Below are 17,928 nucleotides of genomic sequence, written 5' to 3' on the forward strand. Positions count from 1 at the left end.
GCTATGTCCTAGGCTCTCGAAACGATGTAAGACGACTCCAGTCAGGCTTAGAAGGTATTGGATCATCACGTCAAGCCGAGACACTTGACGGTGTTCAGATTGTTGTTATGTCGGCTCAAATAACACAACTTACAGCGACACTGACAGAGTCGGAGCAGAGAAGAGTAGCTCAACAACGAAGCATGAGCGCGACCGTTCAACAAATCAAAGAACAAGTGATGAACCTCGCTCGTCGACCTACTACTTCGGCTCCTGAGGACACAGACGACGACAGTGTTGATGAGGATGATTATGTAGATGCCACTTTCTAGTTTAGATCTCTGGACATTTATGAAATTTTGAAATAAATTTTGAAAGACTTTATAAGTCTTTAAATTGTGATTTAGATACTTTTGAATGTTATTTTAAGTTTGTTGTTTTATGTTTTGTGTAAATTAGGGATAAGGATCTGAAAAATACCTTAACTTTGGTCGGATTTGCTGTTGCGATACTAAACTCTCATAAGGATCTATTACCTCCCTAAACTATTTAATACCATATTTTTTACCCCCTGAACTATTTAATAGTGTATTTTAAAGGTATATATGTGCCCACGTGGACACATTACTATTTATAATTTTACATTATTTTTATGTCCACGTGGGCAAATATATATGTTTAAAATACGGTATTAAATAGTCTAGGAAGGTAATATGTCCTCATTCAAGTTTAGTATCGCAACAGAAAATCCGTCCAAAATTGAGATATTTTTCAGACCTTTATCCCTGTAAATTATTTATAATTGTGTGTGATTGATTGAGTTGAATGGTGTAGAATTGAATTGAATTGAATTTGCAGGTGGGCAGCAGATTCTGGATTACTGTCAAAAAAATTGCAGAAAAAGCTACGGATAGCGTGGTTTTGTCCGTCGCTTTTTTTGGATTTTCCAAAAAAATAATTTCCAGAAAAGCAACGGATAACGTCCTTTTGTCCGTCGCTTTTCTGGGATTTTTAAAAATAAAATTTCCACAAAAGCGACGGACGGCGTCTCCTTTTGGAAATAAAAAAAATTAAATTAAAATAGAGCGACGGACTCCGTCGCTTTTTTTTAAAAAAATCAAAAAAAAAAGTCAAAAAGTGTCGAGCTAAAAAGCGACGGAAGTGACTGCGTCACTTTTCCGTCGATTTTGACCAAAAAAGCGATGCAGTCCGTCGCTTTTGATTGTCGTTTTATGGCAGTTAAGTATTTCGTGAAAATAGTCGAGGTGCTCAAAAATTAATCTGGACACCACAATCATTAAATAAAACAAAAGAAAAGCTAATATTGGCTATGAGCATGGAATGCACCCATTGAAGCATAAATGGATTAAAGACTCCAAAATAGTCCTTCCCTGAGTTCTTCTCTGAGATTAACTTATATCCCTGACAGTGGATAAAAATATGAAATTATTAGAGTTTGTTTAGGATTCTTCTTTGGTTGCCAAAGATAAAAAGATTTTTTCACCGCTTTTTTGTCTTCATTATTTTCACCTCGTTCTCCATCAACACCATTAAAGCAATTTGAGACAATCATCAATGATAACTTCTTACTCTCTTTTTTCCTTTTGAAAATCCAAACTAGTAAATCTCATAAAAAAATTATTCATAACTTATTAAGTCTTCTTTCTAACATGAAAAAGTTTTTGGATAGGTGTTTTCGTTATTTCAGACTATCTTTACTCTTCTTAGTTCATTCAATCGACAACACAAAAACAAACTTTGATCCAGGGGCGGAGCTACAGTGTCTTGAGGGTGTCCAATTCGCCGGAAAATTATACCGTACACCTAAGTAAAATGTTGTTCAAAATGGTTAAATTTAATACTTTGGACACCCTTGGCACAATAAGTCACAGCGGCCTTGTGGTCTGAGGCTCTCTTATGAAGCCCACACAAGCATGTTCGAATCCTTGCAGTTACAATATAATCATTTTTGAATGAGCTCATATTTTATTATTCCTTTCAACTTTCTAAATAATAGTTAGTAAATTTGTTTAAAAACTATAACTTAAAAATCTAATAAAGCTAATTGAATTTCCAATGAATTTAACTCGTAATAGTTAGTATTTTTGTGCACCTTTCCAGTGGATTTAACTTGAAAGCGATAATAGGGTGTCATGCGGAAGTTAATAATTGCAAATCATGACATCGATAAATTAGATGACAAAAACTTATACTAAAAATATATTATTATTATATTGTTTAGCCAATCAGCCTACACATGAAAAAACTAATAAAAAAATATTAAAATTGTTGAGGAAAAATCTCCCCAAAGACAAAACTCTTTATTGACTACATTGTGAATGTTCTTGTTTTATGCTATGAGAACATGAATCTTCAATTTATAGATCTCCAAACTTTTGCTCTAAGGAAAGAATAAACCAAACATGGAAGAAAATTATATTTTCATTCCAGGAAAAGTTGAAGCATTTATGATAATACTTGATTTTCCTTTAAGAGAAAAATAAATTTTAAATAAAGTAAGAAAATCAGGAAAAAATCCTAACAAATCTCCGCTTTTGGCTGGATTTTTTTGACAAAATTTGATCCACCTTCTTCATATGCATGATAATTTTGTTCTTCACATAGTCTTCATCACTGCTGCTTGTGATGGTTAAAAATAAAATTTAAAAATATATGGGTTAAAAATGGTTTTAAAATATTTTGTTTTTATTTTTAAAATTGCAGCAACAGGAATGTTGAAAATATGGTTATAAACTTTTATCCATGTGTAGCTAGACAAAAATCTTCATTATCATCAAATTGATTACAAATTGATTTGAAACCATCTTGAGTCTGCCTTCTACCTCATTGAACCATAGGACCATCAGACTATTGGGTTCAAAAGTGATTAGAGCGTCATGTGGAAGCTTACAATTGCAAATCAAGACGTTGAAAAATTAGATGACAAAAACTTATACTAAAAACATAATATTATTATATGAAAACTAATATAAAAGAAAAATATATTAAAATTGATGAGAAAATAAATCTCCCCACAAACAAAACTTTTTACACTCTGTTTGGATCATTGTTACCCATTGTATTGTATCATTATTATACCTACAATATTTGTTTTGATTGTTACTTAAAATGTATTGTATTGTATTGTATTGTTAAATTTCGTTGTTACGTAACAATGAAAACCTCTATTTTATGGAACAACCGATTTGGTGTGTTTCCATTGTTACTTAAATTTTTTTTCCAATTATATATTTTACATAATATTTCAAAATACTATTTTACCGTTTACCTTATATTATTTAATTCTAGTCAAACCTCCTACCCTATAATAATTAAGGATATTTTAGTAAATTTATAAATTACAATACAGTACGATACAATCAAACCAAACAATTAAAATGTTATTAAACAACAACAAACAATACAGTCTAGCCAAATATTGTATCTACTATATAATACAGTACAATAAAGTATAATACAATATAATACATTATGAAATAATGGGTAACAATGATTAAAACAGAGTGTTAATGACTACATTATGGATTCGAATTTTTTTGTCATACTCATTCATTTTATTCGTATAAAATAAGAAAACAGGGTCGCCAAAATAGGGGTTATAATCAATTTGTGGGAATATTTAATTGATTGGACGAAGTCAATGGTGGGAAGTCAACAATATGATCAAATAGTGGATCCAAAGCTACCAGAAATGCCTTGTATGAAAGAAGTGAAAAGAATTCTGCTCATAGCTTTTAGATGTATTGATCCAGATGTTAACAATAGGCCTAAAATGGGATAAGTAATCCACATGCTATAGCCGCGCGATTAGCTAATCACCGATGTACTGTCATTCCGCCCATAATAAGTAACCTGAAAAATACGATAGATAACTTGTTATAACATGTTAAATCACACTAATAGTTTAAGAATTTCTTAACACTGTCCGTGTTTATACTCGAGCTATATTCGTTTCGAAACAAGAGTATAATTTATATGAATTTTACTAATGCAGGGATATTGTTAGTCACATTGTTCACTTGCCAATGATGAAACTTGATATTATGTTATCAAATTAGTGATTAGGTGCAGAGCTAGTCACGATTATGTTGAACTCAATAACTTTAGTCTAAACTCTATATTGTCTTAAGAAATTCCTTAAATACGTACAAATTGTTACTTTTAGAATACAATAATATAAAAGAACGACTTGAATGTCAAACTCATAAAATTTAAATTCTAATCCGCCTCTATTAGTGATAAACGCTCAAGAATGTGTAAGCTATACAAATCATTAGTTTTTTGTTCCATATGGCAAATTCAGTCAATTGTACCCTTGTTATCATATTAATAGTGGTTGCTACTTGTTGCAGATTTGATCTCGAATTTATACTGTATAATCAACTCTTTCTCTTGAAATATTTTATAGGTTATTTTGCTTTTTTGTTTTCCTCCTTGAATATCTTATGGCATTAATAATGTTTAAAATCTTAGGATTTAACCTAGACTCGCTAACACCGAAAGATTAGAGCAATTAGAAAAGCAAAGTCTACTTGAATGTAAAAATAATTTCTTTGTTCTTTTTTATTTTCAGAGGAATCTTAAGATCAAATTTTGATTGCAGTTATTTGCATAATCCTAAATAAAAGACACACCAATATTAGGGAATATATCATATATGAGGAAGAAGAAAGGAATTCGGGTGGGATGTTACTAATCAAGAATTTGAGTTTAATTATATGGGTGCATGGGTCGGATCTCAATTCATATGAGTGGTAATATTCATATTTATTAAAACTTGGACTAATCATACATTACCACATGACTTTTTATAAAGATCATTTAGTCAATTAGTCCACCATTAATTTGTAGGTACATTTTTAAGTCAAAAAATAACATTAAAGATATTTTTTTTCCAATATATGAAATGTGAATATTCTTTAGCCAAATTCAAGTTAATTTTATGGTTTCTCAACTATTGATAATAAGTATTCTATAAATTTCACTTTTGTTTCTTTTAGGTAAATTGGTTGAGTGTATTAGAAAAAATAATGCATGCATTAGCCTTGTGTATTACTAGTACCTTGTTGTACTCTTTCCCAACCTATGTATTACTAATGTTTGCATTAGTTATACACTCTACTGTGTATTAAAGTGTGTATTGCTAATACCAGGGGCGGCTTAACGTGATTGGGAGCCTAAAGCGAAATTTCAATTCAGGGCCTAAAATATAAACAAACTCCATATACATAGTTAATTCAAAATTTATTTTGCTTACACTATTTAGATGAAAATTATTAGTATTTTAATATTGTTTTTTCAGTTATTAGTTTTAGGTAAGATTTTATCAACTCAACATTGAAAAACATCCTTTCGACAATTATTATATGAACTGTTAACATAATTATATAAGTAATATTAATTAAAGATAAGAATTGTTGACAAATATTAATTAAAGATAAGAGTTAGAATCATAAAATTTGAGGCAACAAGTTGATGACTTGGTATACCCCATTTTAGTATGCTTGAAACTAAAATTTAAAAAGAAATAAGAAAGAATTTGTAATTCAGTTTGTTCAACACTTTTCACTATTGATTCTTATTTTTAACAAAGTATAAAAGATGTTAAAGTGGGTAAAATAATTTATTTTAAAAAAAAATTATACTTTTATTATAAATAATCAATATTTTCTATAGAATTTTTAACACATAATTTATTCTTGATAAAAAATTTGGGCCCCCCGAAATTTGGAGGCCTAAGGCAAAAGCCTTGTTTCCCAAAGCATAGAGCCGGCCCTGGCTAATACCATAGATTTCTAGGTATTAGCAATGCAATGGTTTTAATGCATGCATTAGCATGATTAAAGACTCAATTGCCCCTCAAAACCTTTTTTTTTTTACATCTTTTCTATCATAAGTGGAGGGTATCTTTGTAAATTAATTTTTTTTATGCAATGCACACTATTTTTAATGCATCAAACCAAACAATGCATAAAAATAATCTATGTATAACTAATACATGCATTGTCAATGCAAGTATTACTAATACACTTTATTTAGCATTATTCTTATACACTCTACCAAACGACCTAAATTCTTCTAGTTAGGCATGTCATGTCATATCGTCATGTCATAAAAAACTTAAACTTTAAAATAATAAGCTTAACTAATCAAACACATTTAACCAAATTCATGTTTTATACCCAATTAAACATGACATGGTTAAAAAGTGATAAATGAATCGAATCATACTTCCTATTAAATCCCTATATGTTTACAAAAGATTATATTTACTGAACTAAATCATACTTTCTATGAAAAAAGATTAAAAATATTCCTAATATATTAAAAATGGCTTATAATTAACACATTAATTGTTTTTTTTTATCTAAACCATCCTAGATAAAATCTCTGACTCAAATATACCCCTAAAAAACTAACAAAGCAGTTTGAGTAAATTTCGAGTCTTTAACAAAGATGTGATGGAACCTATCAAATATATGCACATGAACTCTCTTCCCAAATATGTGGTTCGTGATATGATTTTCACTCATTCTCTTTAGTCTCGGGTAGGGATATGAATTAAGCCGGAGGTTTATTGAAAATAATTATTTTTTTGTCCAAGTCAGAAATAAAATTTGTATATATATTATTTTTTTCAGCTCCCATTTATAGAATTATACTCCTTATTTGTTTTTATTTTGTAAAATAGTAATGTCGCATTTTCTAAATTGTCCATTTGTATTAAATTTAGAATTGACTCATTTATTAAATTTTGAAAATGATTTGACTCATTAAGTTCCGTAGTTGAAATTCATAAGAGACGAAATATAATTTAATAATAATTTAATTTTAAAATATAATTTATTAAAGAATATCTGACTCATTTATAAATTTTGAAAACGATTTGAATCATCGAATGAAGTTCCGTAGTTGAAATTTTAATTTAATAATAATTTAATTTTAAAATGTTCATTTTATACTTAGTGAGATAATTTATTGTCACATAAATATTTAACTTATTTTAGTTCATAAATTTCAAAAGTAAATATTCTATTAAGTCAAATAACATTACATAAATTAAAACAGAAGAAATAACCGAAAAAACAAAATAGTCATTACAAAAATAAATTATTGGTCAATAGTTCGATTGGGACAGCGACAGTAGAGAAATATATATATATATTCATACAGCCGAGGAATAGAATATCTGTAGTCACGGCAAGAGCATTTCTAATTTTTAACGGGAGGAATAAGATTTTCACCTCCATATTAAATTCAAACACTCGATGCACATTGAATTTGAGCAAATATCCTGGAGCAGAAGGGCCAAGCCGGTTGCCCGTCTTACCCTTTATCAATCAAATCTGACGGTGGAGATAACTCGACATTGTCAACAGTCAACTGATTTATAATTATTTTTCACCAAATCCTCTTAATAATCATCAATGGCGTCTTCAGCTTCAACTACTAACCATCACGCGAAAATGTCTCTGCTAAATCGAAGGTTTGCAGTTGTAGGCTTGATTGTTCTACTGAGCTTTGCCGTATTCAGTGAAGCTGAAGCATCGTATGGAGCTTACAAAGTCAAAGTCATCAATGAATTCCCTCACGACCCCGAAGCTTACACCCAGGTTCATTAGATTTTCGCGATTTCCTCTATTTTTCAACATAACCATTATGAATTTCGAGTTTTCTGGATTATACAGTTGGCGGAAATAAGAAATTTAATCGCTGATCACGATAGGTCTGCTAGTGTTGTTCGTCCCCAAATTTTCGGTAAAATGTACTTTCTGGTGACGGTAGCTTTTTACTTGGATTTTAAAAAAAAAGTTGAATCTGAAGCAATTTGATGATATTTTTGAGTTCTACGAAACTTTTTATGATTCAACATTATATTCTGTCTACTTGCAATTATAGTTTTTGCTTACTTTCAATAAAATTTACTTAATTATTTGTCTTTGGTTCCTGACGCGATGTGTTTATCCTTCAGGGGCTTCTCTATGCAGAAAATGACACACTCTTTGAATCAACTGGACTTTACGGACGTGTGAGTTGACTTATATATATATACTTGATTTGACTTCATGATTATTGTTTAGGCTTGACATGGGTAATTCTCTCTTTCTGAAAAATGCAGTCATCTGTTCGGAAAGTTGCGTTGCAGAATGGTAAGGTATGTCTACAACTTGCTTACTAAAAGTAAAACTATAATACAATTTTGAAGTTTTGTGAGGATTTAAAATAAGTATTCATGTTTGGTTTTTCTCTGTTGGGTTCTCCGTCATGGCTGGAGACAGTGGCGGAGCCAGAAATTTTAATAAGGGGGTTCAAAATCTGAGAAGTAAACACATGAATTAGTGGAAGGGGGTTCGACATCTATTATACATACCTAAAAAATAATTTTAACCATGTATAAGTAGTAATATTTTTCGCCGAGGGGGTTCGGATGAACCCCTCATTATATGCTGCCTCCGCCCCTGGCTGGAGAGTAAGAAGATTTTGTCACTACATTTCTGCTTAGGCTCACAGGACAGCTTCTGCCAATTGAAAATGCTAACACATCTATCTATAAGCTGCATTATCCATTTTTATGAAGTTTATTGTGTGAGAAAGAACAGGTATCTATTGTTGAAACATAAAGTGTGTCATCTTGGACCTAAAAGGAATCTTCTATTGCTGGCTCCACAGGTTGAGACTGTTCATGAAATGCAGGCTTCTGACTTTGGAGAGGGTTTAGCTCTTCTTGGTGAGAGGTAAGGGATACATACATCATTTCCTAATTCTGGAAATAATGTGGAAAATGCTTTGTGATAACTGCTAAGTAAGCAATCTTGCATTTATCAGATAGGATAACATGTAGTACTTATATGCTGTTCTATCATCTCCTTGTAATGGTTGCAATTGAATTCTGTCCTGAATATTGCAGTATTTTCTTAACGGTTATGAGTACATCAAATTTTGGTAGGAATATCTGTAAGCCTAGTGTTGCTTATAGATCAATAGCATTTAGCTGTTGTATTAATTTTGGGCCAATTGTCATTATGAAACTGCTGATAAGTAACATTGTTTCAAATAATAATTAACCGACTCGAATTTGGTGAAACTTTGTTTATAATTTGAAGTTTTGACTGTGCTCTAAGTAGCAGTCTTTCTTTTACTAAATTGACAACTTCGGCACTCCCTGTGTCCGATTTGGTTCTCCAACTTTGACTAGGTACATAGAAGAAGAAGTAAGAGTTGAAATTTTATTCTCTGTCTTTAGGAATGGGTTTAAAATTATACATGTATGGAAAAATGGCTTCCCTTTAATGAAAACATGCTTGAGATAACCAAAAATAGAAACTAGAACAATTAATTTGAAAGAGAGAGAAAGCCGATCTTAGGATTACTTAGATATTCATGAATAATGATATATTTTCTGGTGTACATTAGACCAGACCAAGTTCTCTTCTTTAGCTTTTTCCTTTTTGATCGTTGTGTCTTTTTGTTTCCTTTCCTTTATCTTTTAGTATTGTTTACTATTTTTGAATTTAAATTGATCACTAGTTCTTATGCAACAACTGCCGATTTTTGCAGCTTGTTCCAACTAACATGGTTGAAGGATACTGGTTTCATATATGATCGGTACAACTTTAGCAAAGTATGCTTGCCTCCATTACTTTGTGTGCTTTCATTTGAAATCATCTTCTTTTCATGATTTTAATTTGGATGTTGCTTGTTGTAATATGAAAGCTCCTGATGTATTTTATGAGAAAAGTAATGTCTGTAGGATTATTGCCTCAATTAACTTCACAGCCTTCCATGTTAGTTAACTGTTTATATTGTGCTGTTTCATCCTTGATATGTGGTGTTAGGTCCTCTATTTGATTTGACGTTCAAGTTAAAATTATCATCTCGAATACGAAATTTTCCTTTCCTATAACTTCACATGAAACTATGAAAATTTGATAGACTAAATCCTTCTCTTAAGAACCTGGCAGAAGCCCTTTATTGGAGCAACCAAATTCATTTTTTATTGCTACCCCTAGCTCACTATTTTTAGAATTGAAATTATATGCAGTTCAAAAAGTTTACTCATCACATGAAAGATGGTTGGGGATTGGCAACTGATGGGAAAGTACTCTTTGGAAGTGATGGAACATCAACATTATATAAGATTGACCCTAAGACGATGAAAGGTTTTCCCATCTACGGTCTACATGATATTTAGTTTCTTCTTTGCTTCCTTAAAATGGAGATACTCATTTTCTTAATGCAGTCATCAGAAAACAAGTTGTCAAGTTTCAAGGGCATGAAGTGCGCTACCTCAATGAGCTGGAGTATGTGAAAGATGAAGTATGGTCAAATGTCTATGGGGTATAAATCTCTCTTTTTACCGAGTTCCATTTGGGCTTTGGATTTGTTTTTCCCATTTATTTACACTATCCACATATTTAGAAAGCCATTGAGCAACTTTAACAATAGTTTTTTGGTTATGGTATTCAGTGAAATAGTCCAGAAAACAACCTTGCTTGAGAAGCTAGTTGTATTATGTCATATATGTTTGTATAACTTAATGGGTTTCCGATAAAGATATATATTGTGCATGGCATCACTGTACGAACCAATATTCTATTTGTGCCACTCAGTTAAGTCCTCTCCTTTTCTTATTCAGCTAGAAATTAGAGCAACCTGTCTCGGCAAGCCTCTTTATAAGCGTACTCCCATTTGATATGGTTATGAGTATGACACTAAATGGTGGCAGATAACCTTCTTTTTCCACATCTGAGTGTCATATTTCTCAACTCCAAGTTTGACACTGAGTTAGAGACCGAAATAATGTTGGTATTGCCTTTCTCTGCAGACTGATTGCATTGCTAGAATTTCACCAAAAGATGGCACTGTGATTGGGTGGATTCTCCTTCAATCTCTAAGGTATTAGCTCTTGTTCTTTGTCGTAATGTATTGCAGTTCACAAGTTTTGGTCAAGATTTGTTAACAGATAGCTTCTTTAACTTTTTTCAGAGAAGATTTAAAATCAAGAGGCTATAAGGTAACTTTCTTACCGTTTTACATAAGATGCATTACTAAAAGCTGTTTTCTGTTTATTTCGGTATCTGTTTCTGTTCCTGTCTCTCTGTCTGGCTTTTTTTTTCCTTTTTGGTTTTTATTATGTTTTGTTGGTAGCCTTGGATGGTGTAACACAGGTTAATGATATAGATGGGTAATTATCTATACGGTGTGCCTTGTTCAGAGTGAGTGAGGAGGGAAGATGAAAGAAAAGTTAATAGTCTCTACACTAGATGGACAGAAGGCTATACTGATGGGAAGTGAGAAATGCTTCCACATATGGAATAAGTTACACCAAGATTTTAAGGATCATACTATAAACATATTGATTACCTTCATTTCCCCTCCTTTAACTGAATAAACAGGAACCAGTAAAGTCCTTAACTTCCATCATCGAGAGAACTTTATGCCTTGCACTTTCGTATTCCCTTCCCCCCCCCCCCCCCCGCCCAGGTTCTTTGATGCAAATATAGAGCGAAAGCTAAATATTTCTCTTCACTGCAGTACTTTGAGGTCCTGAATGGAATCGCATGGGACAGAGACGGTGACCGTATTTTTGGTAAGAACTGATCATTATAGTAATGTGTGGTCTTCATCAGCTTTTTGGATAGATAGGCACTTAAGCTTAACCTCTTAGCATTTCTTCTATAATACGTACCCAATTTTCAATTTTCACCGAATGAGTATCAATCAAATATTTCTAATCTTGAAGGCTCTATCTTCCCCATATGTTCTCATGTCATATTGTTGCTCAACCTTGTTACACGGTCTTCACCTTTGGCTTAATTGTCTTCCCTCTCCCTCTATCATTAACCTGCAATCCAAGCATCGGAAGCTCTCATTCAACTTAACTAGTAGCCTCGATTTGTAAGGCACAAAACAATTTGTACCTTTGGTACCAATATAAGATGTCCGATAAAGGAATTTCAGCCATGATGCTGTGTTTTAACAGTGTAATTTAGTGATCCTTAGAATTTGGATGGCTCTGTGAATGATACCATTCTGTTCTTCATTGCAGTGACAGGGAAACTATGGCCAAAGATATTCGAGATCAAGTTGCGCCTCCTCCCACCGAGTGATCCATTAATTGGAGAAATCAATAACTTGTGCATCCCAAAAAACCATTCTATCTTGGAAATTTAGAGAGCTGATGATGTTTATCATTTCTCATGTAAACTTTTGGAGCTGTTTTTAGCAGCAACATCCATATCTTGATCACCTCTTCCTATATTTTACTTCTATTGCTATGTATAACATCAGCTACTTATGCATATTGCAACATAATTAAAAAGTGGAATGAGGCAGTAAAAGTCGTAATTAGTTGTTTCTGTTGTGTTTTAACACCCACTCTGAGTCCACATCCCGCTTCCCCAACAAATACCAATGGCTTCTTTTGAGGCCTTTCAAAGATTACTTGCTAATGTATCCTTAGGGACATATTATCCAAGTCTAAGAGTGAAGCATTGGCAGGAACATCCATAAATTGAGTTTACTAGAAGACTGGAAACCATGGACTGGAGCAAATGTTGTTTAATTAATAATCAAAATGGTTCCAAAAAATTAAAGCATAACAAGGGACTAGCTGGGTATTTCACTATCTTTTACTTAATGCATAGTAGTAGCTGCAGCACAAGTCTGGAACTGAATCTTATCAACAGGTAAAGTATCAGTGGGAAAAGGACAATCAATTTTCTTATCAGGCAACAGAGCACACGGCTGAGGACTGACTAGGCAAGAAACACCTTTTATATTACTGCAGTTCCATTGTAGTTGCTTAGCCTGTTCTGACAACTCAATGGCCACATTCGATATGCAAATTCCATTGAAGGTATCACCATCTATCCCCGCTAATTTCCCTGCTATTGTCACATTCTTAGCTACAACGTCTTTTACATTGATTCCTTGAATGACAGGAAGTGCTTTCGGATCATAATGATCGTCAGGATGAGACCCATAATCGCCTGTTATCCAAAAGGTATATTTCATTGTCTGCAATGTCATTCCTCTCACAAACACGTCTTTAACGTACGCTCCTCTTCCTATAGCAGTTTTGATCCTCAGGCCTGATTCAGAACTAATTGCTGCAATGTTTTCAGCTCTGACATCTTGAATGCCACCAGACATTTCGCTTCCGAGAGCAATGACTGCACTATCAGGTGATATGCAGGTGAGGTTTCTTATGATTAGGTGCTTTGTAGGCATTCCAAATGCTATTCCATATTCATCCCAACCACTTTTCACTGCTATGCAATCATCCCCCGAGACTATGAAGCAATCTTCAATTCTTGTGTTGGAACAAGAATCTGCACAACCAAAAATGAATTAGTAACTGCTTCACTAGAGGATATCATCTTCTCATTTGTTTACTAGAGTCTGTTCTTGTAACAAACCTGGGTCAATCCCATCTGTGTTTGGTGAATCAACTGGTGCAAGGATTGTTAATCCCTTAATTACCACAAAACTGCATTTTTCGGAAGAAAAAAAAATAGTCAGAGCGTACATATCAAAGTAAGTTAACAAGCACCACTAGGGAGTATGGTGGGATGATAAGATCCCTCCACCCTTAATCAGATGCCTAGTTCGTCCCTTGAGAATGGAGAAACTCCTTGTAGGCGGGCTTTCCTTTAGTGGGCTCCACATGGCACAAATCCAAAGATGACCACGTGAATTATAAAATGATATGATATAAACAAATGAGAGGAACAAGAAAGTAAACCTGCTGTAAACAGGATGGACATTCCATGAAGGAGAATTGATCAATGTAAGATTGGAAATCTGAACATGATCAGAAAACATGATCTCAATCAGGTAAGGTCGGGTGTTTTTCATTTGACCTTGTCGAAATTTAGTCCACCACAGTTGACCTTGACCATCTATGGTGCCATTTCCACCTAATCATCAACATACATATAAAACAACTAACATTAGAAGTGTTGGCATCAGCGTCTGAAATATTATGGGCCCAAACAGAGGATTTATGATATTGAGGATTCATACGACTGATCCCAATTAGCTTCAGACTGAAGCGTAGTAATTGTTGTACTTGGCATATTATTTTGACTTGATAGTACAAAGAGGATATTTACCTGTAATGACTACATCAGTCAAGTTTGTTCCAAAAATGAAACTGATAAACCTTGGTCCTGGATTATCCCTTCCTATTCCATAAGATGGCAATGGTGGAATTAAATCCCACTCTGCCTCATCCTGTACAAACAATCACATATGTGTATATTAACAACAGCTGTTGCATCTTAAGTGAAGTCAAGAATTCGTTAAGGATTCATTATATATGTATAAAAAAGTAAAGTTGGATCTATATAATTAGTATGTGGCTACACCACTGCTTACGTCAAGGAACCTCGTCTAGGTTTGCTAGGTCAACTCACATATAATGTTAATGTAGTTCTTTGAAGTGAAATGCCTAGCTTATATAGAGATTCTTATGTGTCGTTTCTATAAGAAAAAATATCGAAAATTAATTAAAATGTGGAACATTGAGACAAATTTAGGATAAAGGTAGTTGTGATAATACACAATTGGTTATCTTTAAAATTAATATGGTGTAAATTTTCTTATTTAATCTGTAACCATTGATACCTGCTGACGATTTTAAGGGGTATCAAGGAACAAAATAAATCCTGGAGACCAAATTCCTGTCCTCCCATCTCTCGAATAGATAGAGCGGGAGAATACGCTTTTTTTTTGTTTGTAATGCTGTCAACGAGTTGAACAATGATATTTTCGTACACATTTAAGCATGAATAGATAGAGCAGGAGAATAGGCTTTTTTTTGTTTGTAATGCTGTCAACGAGTTGAACAATGATTTTTTCGTACACATTTAAGCATGAATAGATTCAATTCAGTGAGATCCTTCATTCACATTCTTTTTCACCAAAACATTTCTGGTTTGGTGATTAATTTATGTGATCAACCAGATAGTTTTCGGGCTGATTTCTTTCCTTTTTACCCCTAGGGGCTAGGATAAGAGAAAAGATCAAACCAATGTCCTTTTTCTTCTTCTTTTTTTAAGGGGAAATAAAGGAGGGGATTACAAGATGGAAAATTGAACCCTCACCAGTAAGGTGAAGGTTCCGATCAAACCAATTTTCTTTGAAGTAAAAAAAGAAAGGGACAAGGAACGAATAAAACCTGAGAAACTAGAATGACAGCATCCTGGTGTATATATAGAGTGAATTTACTAGTTAGATTGAATGGCCCTGTTAACCATTTTCCAGGAGGAACAATGAGCTGTGCTCCCCCATCTGTTGCAAATTTGCTCAATTCATGTATAGCTTTTCGAAATGCCTCTGTGTTCGACGTTTTTCCGTCACCTTTGCCTCCAAAAACTGTCAATAATGCTGTGTGTTTTCGACAACTTAAAGCTTCATACTCAATACATACCGCTGTTCTAAGACAAAGTATTCCCCATGTCAAAACGACCATCAATTTCCCTAGAAACTGTTCCAAAAAATAAAGAAAAATCCATAAGAATTAATGAAAATGGTAAATTTATAATTAATGGACATTGAGAAGATCTATGCATAATGTATATTGCCTAATTACAGAGAAATAAATTTACATGGCATGTTGATTTGTGATACAACTCCATTGATGAACAAAAAACTTTTGAATGAATGAATATTGGTTGTATGATTCTGTTATATACTGTAGTATAGATTGTGCGTCAAACTAAACATTTAATAACTAACCATTTGAGGAGATTTTCACATTTGTAAGTATATTAATCTTATTCCCATTATTATGGCGAAAACTTTGCTATTTAAAAGTCAAGAGAAATTGAATTTACTAGATGCAAATTTGGTAATAAGAAATTTAATGATTTGGTTCTGAGAGAATCCACTTGCTATATTGCATTTGGAAAGTATTTAATCGGTAATGCAATTTTAAAGTCAAGGCAATCAATCTTACAAATGAAATAAATAAGGGATAAATCGGGACAATGGACTCTGAGGTATCAATTGTAGAGAAAATGACATAATGGTTCGTTATATTTAAGAGTAGGTTCAAAGTAATTTTGTATGTATTAATGCAGTTAATAAGTTTTACTTCTTTTAAGTGTGTCAAATCAAAAGTCAAATACTCCCTTAGTCCATTGTCGTGACACTTTTCGAAAGTCAATTTGACTAATTTTCAAAGTTAAATTAGATTACATTAATTTGATATTTTAAATAAAAAATTTAGATATTTAAAAACTATACAAAAATTACTATATATTGCATTTTTTTACATATCAATATGATGAAAAAATATATCGTAAAATGTTAGTCAAAATTCTTATAATTTAACTCTAAAAAGAAAAATTATGATAATTAAAAGTGGACGGAGAAAGTATTTTTTATCTCTGTCGAATATTTATTGAATTCTCTTGGGATTTAGCAGGAACTCACATTTGAAAGGTATAATTTTGTAGCATATGCTATTCTTTTCTTTATTTCTAGAGTTTAGTTTAATGTTCACTACTTTTTTATGTATATTTTTAATGTCTAGTGTAATTTTTTTTTGTGTTGTAAAATTTTAGAATTTAATGAAGCTTTTTTGGTGTATATGATTAAATCTTTACTTTTTTTATACTATTTCGATCATATCTGACGAACATAAATTGTTAATATATAATGGATGTTCAAAATGTTGATTTTTGATAAGTTTAAAGAACCAAAATTGTTCCGTGCATAAATTTGTACCACTAAATGGAGTGCGGCGTGTCCTTTTATTAAAATTAGAAGTCCTTAATAGGAATAAGTACAAGCAAAGAGGCAAGGTTATGTTATCAATTTTAATTAGCTAACGAATTTTTACTAATTTACAAGCATGAAGAAAATAAGGGTTAGATAAAACTAGGTATTCTATGATCATCACTAAGTTTGTACAAATTTTTTGTATAAAAGAACAGATTTAAAAAATAGATTGTCCATCTATAGGAATCTGAAATATGTTTTTCTTGTCTTCTTTTTCAAATCTTTCCAATAACACTTTGATAGTTCATCACTTTTTTTTTTGGATTTATTGGATCTTGTTGAAGCTATTAACACTGTCATGTGATTCTAATATGCCAATCGCGTAGATAGAAATGATAGGATTGAACCGTGACATTTTGTACCCAAAACAAACTCATTTCCAAGTTGCGCCACATCCTTTCAGTTGTTCCAAAGTGTAACCGTAGAGATTTCTAATCCTAACTAAAACTTCAAGTTCTTATTTGTAAAGAAGAAAGCGAAGCAAAACAACTATTAAACGATGACTTTAGCTTACTAGAGACATCAACATATTGTTTTAGCTTTTGTAAACAAAATCTATTTCGCCAAGATCCTAGTAAATAGAGGTCAAGCAAAATGATATTATTATCAATTCATATTTGAAGTATTGGGTACCAAGTAATCCGTTTAGATTTATTTCAGTTATCAATGAAATAGAATATGGAAAATTTTCGTCTAAGTGGTTAATACAACAAGTCATGTCTTGGAACAAAATCTTTCATTACTTCACCATCCCAATTGTGCGGCCTTCAATGTGTTCTCTTTTTTATTTTGTTATTTCCACTCCTTTGATGTTTAGATAACATATTCACATCCCTAGCAACTTTATAAAAGTATATATCCAACATATTATCTTCCTCACCCTCATCAAAAAATCTTCGTTCAAATCTAAATATTAGTTGAAACAATCTTTCAAATATTTCAAGGAAAAAACATAAACATTAGTTGGACTAAATCTCGATGCTAAGGTCTCTGGCTCATTCTTCTTTGCCGTCACACTAGCACAAATATTGAAGTTTTTGGACCTAATTTGCTATTCACTGAAAGAGGTGAAACTTTCTCTTCTTCATCGATCAAATCAACCCACCTAGGAGCACTCATCTTCGCTATTTTTCTTTG

At 32.4% G+C, this 17,928-nt stretch overlaps 2 protein-coding genes across 2 annotated transcripts in view; one reads left to right on the top strand and one right to left on the bottom strand.

Annotated features, from left to right (window-relative positions):
- Positions 1–12,354, top strand: part of LOC125833217 (glutaminyl-peptide cyclotransferase-like) — a 247,381-nt gene extending 235,027 nt beyond the window's left edge. The window contains exons 2-12 of the mRNA XM_049512363.1: positions 7,399–7,613; positions 7,973–8,029; positions 8,120–8,155; positions 8,671–8,735; positions 9,559–9,622; positions 10,043–10,160; positions 10,241–10,338; positions 10,826–10,896; positions 10,987–11,014; positions 11,536–11,590; positions 12,050–12,354. Coding sequence (XP_049368320.1) covers positions 7,428–7,613; positions 7,973–8,029; positions 8,120–8,155; positions 8,671–8,735; positions 9,559–9,622; positions 10,043–10,160; positions 10,241–10,338; positions 10,826–10,896; positions 10,987–11,014; positions 11,536–11,590; positions 12,050–12,174 — 903 coding nt within the window. The 5' untranslated portion in view covers positions 7,399–7,427 and the 3' untranslated portion in view covers positions 12,175–12,354. The remainder of the gene's footprint in view (positions 1–7,398; positions 7,614–7,972; positions 8,030–8,119; positions 8,156–8,670; positions 8,736–9,558; positions 9,623–10,042; positions 10,161–10,240; positions 10,339–10,825; positions 10,897–10,986; positions 11,015–11,535; positions 11,591–12,049) is intronic.
- Positions 12,355–12,605: 251 nt separating this feature from the next.
- LOC125833206 (probable polygalacturonase) lies at positions 12,606–15,937 on the bottom strand. Its single transcript, XM_049512351.1, has 6 exons — positions 15,615–15,937; positions 15,185–15,493; positions 14,118–14,238; positions 13,748–13,922; positions 13,422–13,492; positions 12,606–13,334 (listed from the first exon to the last, which is right to left on the bottom strand). The coding sequence occupies exons 1-6, from the start codon at positions 15,642–15,644 to the stop codon at positions 12,637–12,639; spliced, it is 1,404 nt and encodes a 467-aa protein (XP_049368308.1). The 5' UTR covers positions 15,645–15,937; the 3' UTR covers positions 12,606–12,636.
- Between the last annotated feature and the right edge of the window lie 1,991 nt (positions 15,938–17,928).

This window comes from Solanum verrucosum, unplaced genomic scaffold (assembly GCF_900185275.1).
Source record: "Solanum verrucosum unplaced genomic scaffold, falcon-dt-bn FXZP01000100.1, whole genome shotgun sequence".
In the NCBI taxonomy this organism is placed as follows: domain Eukaryota; kingdom Viridiplantae; phylum Streptophyta; class Magnoliopsida; order Solanales; family Solanaceae; genus Solanum; species Solanum verrucosum.

Excerpts from the sequence above, each read along its gene's own strand:
- LOC125833206 (XM_049512351.1), bottom strand. The coding sequence starts at position 15,644 with ATGGAGTTGTATCACAAATCAACATGCCAT. Across the intron at positions 14,239-15,184 it reads CTGTCATTCTAGTTTCTCAG|GATGAGGCAGAGTGGGATTT; the intron begins GTTTTATTCGTT and ends TTGTTTGTACAG. Across the intron at positions 13,335-13,421 it reads CACAGATGGGATTGACCCAG|ATTCTTGTTCCAACACAAGA; the intron begins GTTTGTTACAAG and ends TTGGTTGTGCAG.